At 31.8% G+C, this 12,939-nt stretch overlaps 1 protein-coding gene across 2 annotated transcripts in view; it reads right to left on the bottom strand.

The window, feature by feature from the left end:
- Positions 1-12,939, bottom strand: part of DMD (dystrophin) — a gene marked incomplete at both ends in the record, with an annotated part of 2,101,015 nt that overhangs the window by 1,475,106 nt on the left and 612,970 nt on the right. For both annotated transcript variants that reach the window (XM_080719244.1, XM_080719243.1), the window contains one exon: positions 8,110-8,289. In XM_080719244.1, coding sequence (XP_080575370.1) covers positions 8,110-8,289 — 180 coding nt within the window. The remainder of the gene's footprint in view (positions 1-8,109; positions 8,290-12,939) is intronic.

Raw genomic sequence — 12,939 nt, forward strand, 5'->3', positions numbered from 1 at the left:
ACCCACAAATTGTGCAGCCAGTTTTGCTTTTAAGAATTAAATGATATGTCTGAACACAATAAATGTAATAACCACTTATTTTCCTAAATGCTTGGGGAAATTTTGGAAGTTTTTCTATAGTAAACTTTCTTACTCATATGGTTACATAATTTAATTTCCAAATTTTACAGTGTTCTATTCTGAGAAAAACTGGAGAAACATTTCCTCAGTTTTCTGATTATTTGAAGGTGTACAACTTCTGGACATAAGATTGTATCATTTTCATAGGTCTGGAAAAACCAAATCACTCTAAAGCAACGAAGTTATTCCTTACCATTTTCTCCTCTATTTGCTTAAAAATACGTATTTTGAAAAAAATGTATATTTAAACAAAAAATTAAAATAGAAAAGGGCAAGCAATGAAAGAAATACTTTTCTATCACTGTCTCTAGTTTCTCAGGGACATCTAGTCGCATTTACCATCTGTTCTTTTATTTTAAAATTACTTCGTTGATAATCTTATCTTTTATTTTTAGCCTATATTTCAATTAATCTTTTAGTTTTCCATTTTTTGGAAATCAGTGTCTATAATTTGTCCTTTATTCTGTGGTTAGTTATTTCTGTTTCATGATTTTTTGAACATTTCAAGAAATTTACTAAAAGGAAATCAGGTTATAAAGAATTGGTTATCTTATAATTTTTGTTATTAAGTGCAAATATTTATAATTATAGAAATCAATTAAAAATTCTTTGTGTGTTCTAGGCATAATGCTGTTTTGAATTCTTATTCTTATTTTAAATAGAATATGACTTAATATACAGCAAATGCATATTAATTGGCAGTTGTCATTTGAACTTTTTCAGGCAGATATAACTTTTAAATAGCAGAGCAGAGATGCAAGTTTGATTACTCTTGCATCTAACTCTTAGTAACTATGCTCATATGCTCCTACACTTGTTCAGATTTTTGAACGGTAATTTTTCTTTAAGTTGTATAATTGTGTATATACTTGAATACATAAATATTCATTTATAAATCAGAAGTATGAAAATGTAGACAATGGCATATAAGATTAAATAAATGGAAAATGCCTTTGGCTCCATATTAACTATAATGAAATCTATGTAAAAATCAAGCAAATGAAGTATATCTGATTAAAATTAAAATTTGCATATACATTTATACTTATATATTTATATATGTTACTGTAAGCTTTTTCATCACTGTGATTAAAATTTCTAACAATCACAACTTGTAGGAATAAAAGTTTACCGGCTCACATTTTAGAGATTTCAGTCTGTGGTTAGCCACTCATGGCAGCAGAAATGTTCAGCACAGGGCTTTAGGGCACTGCTGAAGAGGAAAGTTGCCCTGAGCTCATGGTGGTGGGAAGCAGGGAGAGGAAGAGTAGAAGAGACCAGAGATAGATTCAGTCCCTGCCCATGCCCCTAAGAATCCACTCCCTTTCCCAGCCTCACATGAGGTTTTGGGTCATATTTTTAATTCACACCACAACAATATTAAATCAGGTTGAAAACTATGGTTAAATTTTTTCATTTTGCTGTTTCTATAGCTATAAAGAACTATAGAGTGATCATTATTTTTATTAATATGGCCAGACAGTACTTCTATACTTTAAAACATGCTACATAATCATAGCAATGACTTCAGCTGGTAATTGGTAGTAAGGCTTAAACTATCTCTACAGACATGTTAGCACAAGGCACAAAAATCTGTTGGTGTTAAGACATATCTCTAAGCCATACAACAGATTTATGTGCTGAACTCTGGGAGAATCCTAGGATAAAGACTCAGGTGCTCACAAAGGAAGTTGAGTTATTAGCCACAATGTTATAAAATGCTCTATCTCATGAAAGAGTGCAGACCAACTGCCATAACTATGTGCAACACACAGTAAGTGCTAAAGTTCATGACAGTAGTTTGGTTAACTAAATTTTAATATTAATTATGTACTGTTTTGATACTGATAACGAGGTAATAATACTTCTTGAATAGGTATTGACAGTGGAATCACAAGTACAATTAAGAGTCAAAACCTCAGAACACATCATAAAAGAAATTCTTCTCTTTGAAATAAAATATATGATAATTAAGAAGGTTCACCCTATAAAACTGTCTCTTCCACTTTATATATTGTGTTCTTCACTTCAGATTATCTTTAGTATAAAATGTGTCAGAAAGAAGCGATACATGTTGACTTTTGGATTCATATTAAATACAGAATTTGTGCAACTGTGTGATTTTGATGTACATTGCACCTGCAAAAATTTGCAAGCAACACAATTTATATTTTGTGATACACATGACCTTTCTCTATAAACCATCTGAAATAAAAGTGGTGAAACATATTTTGCAAATAGGAATGAATATTATCAAGTATATGGTTGAGAAAAGACTTTGTAGTTTTCATTATGTTATATCATTTAATATCAGTAGATAATAAATGTGCATATAGATGCTGAGTATTATATACTTATGTTAATTTTATATTCAGGATTAGTGGAATGTAATAATTTCAGAGATCAGTCTCTTTCAAATGGAAAGAGAATTTTATTTTCATCATCTTTCTGCTGCAGAGGCAGTAGAGAAATTTGGGGTAGAGAAATTTCACTACCCCAGAATTTTATGCAAAAATTTCAGCAAAAAGAAATATATCACAAACATTTAGGACTACAAGGACTAAAGTTTTCCATTTTATAAATAAGGAATGAGAGATTCCAAGAGTTATCTCAGCCTAAAATTTTATACTGTGGTAGATAATGAGTTTATAACATAAATTCATAGCATTAATAAGATACATTCCAAATACTTAATTTAGTTGCAGGTAGCAAAAGGATACCGTTAATCTCCAAAGTAATCTAAAATATAATTTCAAATCTTTCTAACAAAAGCTGAGAAATGACCTGAAAGAGGCTCTAAAATTCAAGGAGATTAAGATAGAATCCTAAAATAAATGAGAACATTTTAATTGAATTTTATAATTTTTAAATTGACAACGGGCTTATTAAGCTAGAGGAATTTTCAGGAATCACTGAACAGGATTATGAACTAAAAAGCTTTCGAGTATCTTTAAAATTTCTAACAAAAAATAAGAGAGGCAAACCAGTTGTAACTGCCTCACATACATCAATAAGTCTAATAAAGTAATGCTTTGAGAATGGGTACAGCCATAATGTAGATATAACATACTTTATGAAGAGCAAAAATTAAGATCTTTAAAGAATTAGAATCAACTCAGAAAGGCAAATAAATAAATTTTCATCTTAATACAGTTACATCCTTCTATTTGCATTTTGTTTGCTATGCTTTACTTAACTCATGAGTCTGTCAAGAGTTTCAAATCTTTCAGCAAGTCATAAATGATACAGAACACATAGATATATAATGACTATTTTCTCTTTTTGGATATTCATACACAGTCATACACAGCATGAAAGTCAACTTTCATGTTTAAGAAGAAGGGAATTCTGAGTATATTAGTTTTATCTTGAAGATATTTTTGTTCATAGTTAACAATATTGTAAAAATGGTCATTGGTCATATAGCAAAATATTCAAAAACTGGGAATAATATCTTTGAAATTATGTTTCCTAGAATTTCTCTCACTCCCAAGAATAAGAATAATTCACTCTAGAGCCGGGTGTGGTGATGCACACTTGTTCAAGGCCTGCTTCAGCTACATAGTGAGGCCCTCCACAACTTAGACCCTGTTTCGAAATAAAAAGGGCTTAGGTTATAGTTTGGAGCTAGAACACCTTTGGATTCAATATTCAATATCAAAATCCTAATTTTCCTGTATTAACTTGAATTTATATCATATTTTGTAGTTATAATCAAGATAAAATATATTCATGAGGGTAATGACATTTAGAAAAATGAACTCTATACGTCTCAGCAAGTGCATTTGTGGAAAATTAGGGACAGACATAGGATCATTGGAATTGTAACAGGAGTTAACTCGGTGTTTCGTTTGCCCTCTTTGCTTATTGTAAGCATCCATATAAGGAGAGTTACTGTCCTTCCAACATTGGAAACATAGCATTTCTATTTTCTTATACTTCCTTCTCATCAAGTTTGACATTCTCTGCTTGTGTCCAGGTATTATTCAAGCCAAACCTGACTTTAAAATTCAAGAGAGCAGCCCTCACAGTTGATTTTTTTTTCATGTTTTTATCTCTTGCTATGCAACTGCTTCATAAGGTCAAAATTTTCTCAAAGCATTGACCTGGATAGCAGTTAAAGTCTTAGGCACACGATGTTCTTTTTATGAGCACAATCAGTTGCCTTGTCCTCTCAGTAAAAATTCCTATACCTTGATACACAATAACAAGTTTTAACCATTGCCAAGATGAGCTCATCCTTTATTTCAATCATTTAAAATGCTTTTATAAAAAAAATCAGAGAGTAGACATTAATGACACTGATTTTTCCCCACAAACAGGAGGAAAAAAATATACAGAAGTTAGTTTTATTCTTCAATGTCACCAACATACCCTAATAGTCTAATAGTCTAATACCGTAATAGTCTAATACCCTAATAGTCTAATAGTCTCAAAATTATTATGTAATTTTGATCAAGCACAATTAGATATTAACACCAGAAAACCAATTTTTAAAATATATTATTATTTTATGGCTCCTTTCCGTTATCCTCTTAAATCCTCTTTTCCTGGGTACCTCCATTTTCATCTTTCTAGCTCCACTTACATATGCCTCGATAACTCTCGGTGAAAGTAAGGATTGTTCCTATGATGCTACATTTTCTACAAAGTCAATGAGGAAAGATTCAGTGTTTTAGGAAGCCACTTGCCCCAATCCATTTATGTTCCTGGTTTAGTATAGGAATATGTGGTCATTTAAAAACAAAAAACAAAACAAACAGTGGGGAACCACAACAAACTCTGCAGGCTCACTAAGCAGTATGACTTACATATTGAGAGCACCCTTTCTGCCCCAGAATACTTTTATGTCTATATCTGTATTTTATTCTCATCATATTCCAGTAAACAAATAGAAAAGAGCTACACAAATAAAATTTAGTACTCTTTTGTTATAGAATAAAAGCATTATAACTTTTAGATATAAGATTTCTAATATTTTTTCCCAATTAGAATGATAAAATCGTTAATACTTTCAAGAGTAGGACCTTTTCTGCCTTCACTCTGTAAGGCCAGCACAGCCTCTCACTCACCCAGCTCCAGCAGAAAGTGAAGGCCAGTAAATAAGAAGTTCTTTCCAGCAGAGATCCTACCAAGCCTACAGTCCCCTCAGGTCCACCCTTGATAGAGCACTCGGGAAACTGGTTACAGAAGCTAATAATGAGAGTGTGCCCTCTACAGGAGAAGTGATGAAACCTCATTTTTGCAGGTCTGGTACTGACTGTGTCACTCAGTTACTGAACTCTAGTGAACTTGTGTTTCACAAACTACTCCCAGCATCCTGTACTAGCAATTGGCCACAATTTCAAAACAGATCTGCTTTTCAGAGTACAGCTATTGATGCTTCACAGGAAGCAAGTAGGCCTATCTGGTTGTTCTTGGTAAAGACACCAACCTGTGTGCTATATATAACTAATGAGTAACAGTTATGCTAAAAAAAAAATCCACATAGCATGCTACAAACTTAGAGAACATGCTTAAGAATCCATCACAATGGGAACCTCTTATTCTCAAAATTTTTATGTTATTGTTATTCATATTTTGAAGATTAGATATTTTCCCTCTCATGAAGTCAAAAGGTACCTAAATTGGATTACCACTGGAAAAATAAGGGAAAGAAATCAATTATTAGGAGTTTCTGATTTTCATTTGTATGTGAATTGTTAATATAAATTCAGAGACATAAAGCATTCATGCAAGTCAAAATGTTTTATGAACAAGTTTGAGCAGTTCAACTGTATAACCATTATAATATTTTATATATTGCTAGACAATTCCAGCATTAAAAACCAAATTTATTTATTTTTGCAGTAGAGGAGATTGAACCTAGTGGAATTCTACCTCCAAGCTATATCTCCATCCCTATTTTTTATTCTATTTTGAAACAGTCTCACTAAGTGGCAGAGGGACTCACTAAGTAACTGAAATTGATCGCAAACCTACAATCCTCCTGGATCAGCCTCCCAATTACTGGGACTACAAACATGTGCCACCATGCCCCGCCGTTAAGTTTCTCTTCGACAACAACTAAAGCACTGTGGAACTTTTATTATATAGTACATTATATCCATTCACTATACTTTTCAAAGTTGTTAATACATGCAATTGTTTTTAATATTACTTGTCTTTTCTATTCCTATAAATTTGTTATTAAATATATTCAACTAAACCAACAAAGAAGGGGCACCATGCCAAAGAATGGCTCTATTTAAATTAACTCCTGTATTCCCAGGAAGGTTTCTATTGCCCCATTCAGACAGCATTATAAAAAAATGGAATGTGGAGATTGGTATACATGTCAAGGTCTGTGTTATTTAGTGTTAATAAAAATATAATCTGTAGTCTATATCACAATACTAGTAAAAGTGTAGATTATTGGATGTTTCCCAGGACCTATGAGAATGAGATTTTCTGGGCCAAGATTCTAGCATTTTATTCAGCTCCCCAGGTGATTTTCATGTAGATTTTAGTTTGAGAACTACTGCATATAATGTAAGGGAACCAGAATATGACCAGTGGTTAGCAGTTATATTGCCATAAATATGTTCCTTAAGAGAAATACATTTCAAAACAACTTTATCAAATAATGCAAATCCTTCTTAGTATAGTTTATAACATTTTATTGTAGCGATAATCTATGAAAATAATAAGCACATATTGGAATAGTATTAATGCTAAATTTAAAAGTTTAGAATTCACTAATACCTCAGGTATTTATTGCATAAATAACATTGATATTTCAAAGTAGTCATGGGAAGATCACATATAATAAGAGAAATCATGACTAGTAATAAATTTGCTCTAAGATCAATTAACCACAAAAATATATTTAATAATGGAGTTTTTATTATTGCCTGGTTATATTAGAAATGATTGCAATGTATTATCATATTCCTTCAAAATTTACATGTGAGTTTGGCTTTAAAAGGAAGATTGATCTGTGATTAAAACATATGTTGGATGACTGTATTTTTAAATTCTATTTATGGAAAAAAATCACTCAAATTTTATTTCATTATCTTTCAACAAACATTTCCTAAGTGCTACTTAACTAATTTTCAAGTCTCAAGAAAGAAAATTCCTGTACCTGTCTCACAACAGAGAAAATATATTCTACCTGGAATATATTGAATGTGGCCATTATGTTAATAGCGGTATGTGTATGGTGCATTGAGCCTTGACTTGTGGTTAGTTAAAAAGACCTTGTAATACAAGACATTGTGGCATAATATATTAAGAACTATTACATATAATGCCAATATTTTGAATGGCTACTGATTAGTTCACTCTCTGACAATATCTGATGAAAAATCTGTAGATTTAAAATACTCCATGTTCTTCAAAAAGTCCTAATATAAAACCAAATTATTATACTACCACTGTAACTATGATATTTTCCTAAACTATAGTCTATGTATATTAGCATAATTAAGCCACATTTGAAATCCAAAGTATGTGGCAAAAGGCCCCAAATTTAAATTATCATCTGAATTAATAAAAAAGAAGCCTTCAAAAAATCGAAAGGACTGGGACCCTAGTTCTGCTCCAACCATTACCCTTCCTTAAATACTTCTCCAAATTATTTTTCAGACATAAAGTGAGGTTAACCAATGGCCCTCATCATTCTAGGAATCTATGATTTAGGGTTAGATTATGATGATACAGTTACCAAGCATTTTATCCAAGCACTGTGCTATTCAGCTTACCGTCACTAAGGAACAGGAAGAAACTACAGACTAGGGCATTAACTAGTTTAGCCAATTATCACCCATTCTTCCACCTCTCTTATTCTCCAATATGAAGATAGACAAGGGAGCAGGGTTTTAACTCAAATGAACACTGGTAAGGAATAATCAAGGGACATCCTTTGTAGGTTCATATTATGTTCACTTAGTGCAAGTTTCAAAAATGTCTGGCGTAAAGTATACTGCAATAATTGGTACCACTTACCTGTGCTGAGTTCTTTTCAAGTTTCTGAATTAGATTATCCCAACGCTGGGCAAAATTTTCCATCCACGCTTCCATCTTTTGTGTCACTGACTTATTTTTCAGTGTTGTAAAAAGATCTTGGCTGAGTGAACTGAGTTTCTCCATGGTTTTCTTTTTCTTTTCTATATCTGTTTTTAAAACCTGTTAAAGCAAGATCATAGAATAAGCTTAGGTTCCACTTTATTAAAACTCTATAGCTCAATCTATCTTTGCATATTATTTTCTCATTTATAAAGATGAGAAAATATTGCCCTCATGTTTGCAAAAGATCAAATATCCATAAATATACAAATACATTTATAACTAAATAATATTCTTAAGGCTAAAGAAAATGATTGGGTCAGACATAGAATAAAGATCATATAGTGCCAGTCTGTTATGGTGGCGCGTGTGTGTAATCCCAATACCTTGGAGACTGAGACAGGAGGATCATAGGTTGGGAACGAGCCTTAGGAAAGTTGCAAGGCTCTCAGTAAACTACTTCAAGAAACTACTTCTCAAGAAACTACTTCAAAATTAAAAAATACAAGAAAGGGTGTTGGGTGGCAGTGTAGGTAGATTTTCCTTGGGTTCAATTCCCAGTAACGCAAAAAAATAAAGACCATATAGAATTAAGAATTGCCTTAAAGTATCACTCTGAAGTATTATCATGTGAAAATGTAAATGTTATTCAAAAGTCAATGCAGATAACATGTGGAGGAGGCTATTCTTTAATTATCTGGAGGTTGGATACATTGCTCTTAGATGGTAGTAAATTTTCTCTAAATTACTGGAAGAATTCAAATGAAAGTTGACTATCATATGCCAGTAATACCTATGAGGTAAGAAGATGAGAGTGACTAAAGGACCTTGCAATTCTGAATTGTAGTGTATGGAAAAAAAGCAATGTCATTTATTTCCACAATTTTAACATCCATTATTTAGAAATAACAACATGCCGTGTAGTTCATGACATAATTTTTTGTAGTATTTACGTTTGAATAACATTTTACTGATGTAATTTAATCATTCTAAAGTAATTTCTCTAAAGCTAACTTTAAACTAAGTAAAACACTTATTGAGTATGATCCATATCTGTTAGTACCTCTGCTTATTTTATAAATATTTTTATGTTTTATGAAGTACTTTTTTGATCAGTCATATTTCCAAAATTCCTATGGATCATATTACATTTGTCCACTGGTTTGGATGGAAGAAACAAAGTGCCTTATGTGAAATTTGTAGATGTTGGAAGCTTATACTTTCACAGTATCCACTAAGGTAACTCTGTACCTATGAAAATACAATTTCCAGGTACTAAATGCCAGTCTGAGACTTAACTTGTAAATGCAGAAGAAAAAGAAGAAAAGTTAAAGTCAATTTATAGACATTTTATAATCCTGCTATTCTGGCATTAGAAAGTACAATGATATAAACTCAACCATGTTATCTGCCTTTCTCAAACAAATATAGGTTTATTTATGAACAACTAACATTACACATATCAAGAAAATTGTCATGAAACAGATGCACCAATGCTCATAAACCAAAGCATCATCCACTCAGAATAGTCAATACAGCCCCTGCAAAGGGCAGTTTATACATCTTATTTTGGCATGCCATCTACATTGACAGTCATAAATTGCAGCACACTCTGGTTTCTCCTTCAATTAGTTAGTCCTTTACTCAGAACCTGCTTCATCTGTCATATTTTATATTTCAGTTTTCATGTCATTTTTAAGGGAGGAAAAGCAAGTTTTAAAATTAGTTTCTAATATTTTCCTCTGTGATTACTGTATTATTCTGTTTAGAAAAATAAGATGAACTAAAATATGAATTAAAATATAAGTTGAGATATCAAAATAAAACTTTCAGTGTGGTAGTATTGCAGTAGATTGATTTCATTTATTCATTTTGTTTAATTCACTTGATAATTTTCCATTAAATTTAAGTGCATACTTGCACTAATAATAAAACAACAGTTTATGTTACCTGCCTAGAGCTGGGAGTCAAATTTGAATTTCAATGTTTATTCCTCCAATTTCTTTATGGAGACTCATTCTCCTTTTTTATTATTAACTTTTGGTAGGCATTTTTTTTTTGTTGTTGTAAGCCACTGCAATTTTTTTTAAAAGAGGCATGATACAAATAAAGACATACATTTAAGAATAAAATGATACAAGTACAGTTCTCTTTCACTTACTTTCTCAGAGCTGAAGAAAATACTTTAAATAGCCATATGTGTAGGGCTAAAGGCTGAATCCATTATTTAAGCTAAATATGTAATTATTTGGAATATATTCAAAAAAGAAATCTGAGTATCATATTTAAAAATGAGAGGATAGTTTGAAAAATCTATAGGTACCTTGTGCTACCTAAACAAATTCAAGTAAGTATCTTGTGTTAGTATTAAACCAAATGAAAAAGCACTCGGTGAACATTATAAAATTGAAAGTGAAAGTCTTCATTAAAAATAAAATGGGTACACCCAAGGTATGAAAAAAATATTATAATGAAGTGGTATAATTTTTAACAAATTTTACCTAAATTTATGATAATGGACTAACCGAAATTTATCTCTAATAAATTATAGATATGAGTTTTTAAAAATGGTTATGGCAGATTAGTTATTTGCACTCAATTTCTTCTTTCTCCTGGCCTGTCTCAATTATCTTCTAGTACCTGAAGGGACTCTTCTCACAACAATGTGAAGAGGAAGAATAAGAGCATCCGTGACCATGTCACAAAAATTGGATCATAGTAATAAATTATCTTCTCCTGGATGTTAAGCTTGGATCTTATGAGTGAATATTAAATAACCATGGTTGTTCCAACTTAAGTAAAATATAGTATAAAATGTGTCGTTTTATATATCAAGAACTGATCATAGCTTTGTGGGTGCCAGAACCCCACAGAGTGCTAAAAAGTTTAGGAGGCAAAAAAGCATATCTAAAGAAATTATACAAGGCAGAGGACAGCTGGGATATTAAGAGACACATATTTTATCTTCATAGATCATGTTCTTGGACCTACCTCCAAAGTAGGCAGGCAGGAAGCTGCAGTCTATAGATAAGATTGGATTAGAAGTAGGTATGGGGAAAAGACAGGCACCCTGGTTCAGTAATACAAGAGTAGAAAAGTTCCATCAGGTGAAGATTACAAGATGAATTTAAGTGGGGAAAAAAATGCACCCTTACAAAAGTCCTAGGAAACCTGCACCCTATTCTCACCAGAAATATGCCTCAGAGAATAATGACAAGACAATTACTATCACAATGGAAAAAAATGACTTCTGTATCTGTTTTATCTGTAGTTGTCTAGAGTAAAAAGTACTCCATTTCATCCCAATCACCAGTTATTGTACTGAAGTAAATTTATCCTTGAGGAACATTAGAATCACTTGGAAGACTTGTTATAATGCAGGTTCTAGGATTCACAAAGTTTCTAAGTCACAAGACCTGACTGTATCCAAGAATTTGCATTTCTATCAAGTTTCCAGTTGATGCAGATCATGCCCATCTGGGGACCAGATGTTGAGACACACTGAATATATGTGAATGAATTATTTGAGGGCCATCACAGGAGCTGAGGTCAAGGTAGCAAGTCATGGTAAAATTAGGGATTTGCTGACCTTCCGTAGCACCTATTTGATCCCAAAATCACTTAGAGTACAATACTCCCATAGCCCTTACATAACATACCTGTTTCCACAGGATTGTCCTTCCTTGGCAATACCAATAATCCCAGGAACCAGTTTTTTTTTGTGTGTGTGGACTTGGACTTTCCATAGTAATGTACATAATTCTATAAGTCTCAGAATTTACCTCATAAAAGACCACAGTTTCTTTTTCCTTTTATTTTCTACTTTATTCAAAATTAATAAAAATCTATTTTGATCAACCTCATACTCCCTGTAAAATGTAGGAGACAATCCCGTGGGTTATTACTGATAATATTTCAAAACAAATTACACTGATTATAAATAAAAGTTTTAATACACTATATCTATACCTAGGTATGTAAGAGGAACTGTTGACAGATGGTACCTGTTTTGGGTCTCAGATTGTGACATATTTTAATGAACATTAAATTCTTACTCACTGCCTGAGTCAGCAGGGGAATTTTACCTCAAATTCTGCACCAGCTGTCAGGTTTTGTTAATTGGCTTAAACTATCAAATGATAAGACTTATACAAAACATATTTTCACTTTGTTCACAACTAAGGTGACATAATATGAATTTTAATCACATTGAAAATTTATTGAGATTTTTCTAGGAAAGAATTTTCATGATCCTGAGGTTATATAAATCTTTTTCCTCTATAAATGTCTACATAGTAGAACACGATTGTTAGAAATGACAGTTCTCAATTGTAGTTATTTTTTCCAAGGAATCAAATGATATGAGGAGTTCTGAAATAGCTTGAAAGAACTGGACCTGAATTTGGATGTCTTAGTGCTCATTTTAACTATACTACTAATGTTGTATAATATCTGGTATATGCTGTGGGATTTTTTTTTTCAGAATTCAGTTTCTTCTTCTTATATAGCCAAAGTAACTTATCCCCAAGAACTTTAGACCTGTAATTGGATTGGGGATACACTAGATAAATTATAATGTTTTTTCAAGCTTTACCAAATTTTAATGTTGTCAATATGTTGCTTCATAAGAACAACTTTTTGATTGGGGAATCCAATCAAAGATTCACATAGTGATCAATACTATCTATTAAAATTATAAATTTATTACTATGCAGATTTATAATACTATAGAATATAATACGGTTACAGAAAAAAATTCTGCCCTAGATG

The sequence above is a fragment of the Muscardinus avellanarius genome, assembly GCF_963383645.1.
Source record: "Muscardinus avellanarius genome assembly, chromosome: X".
NCBI lineage: Eukaryota > Metazoa > Chordata > Mammalia > Rodentia > Gliridae > Muscardinus > Muscardinus avellanarius.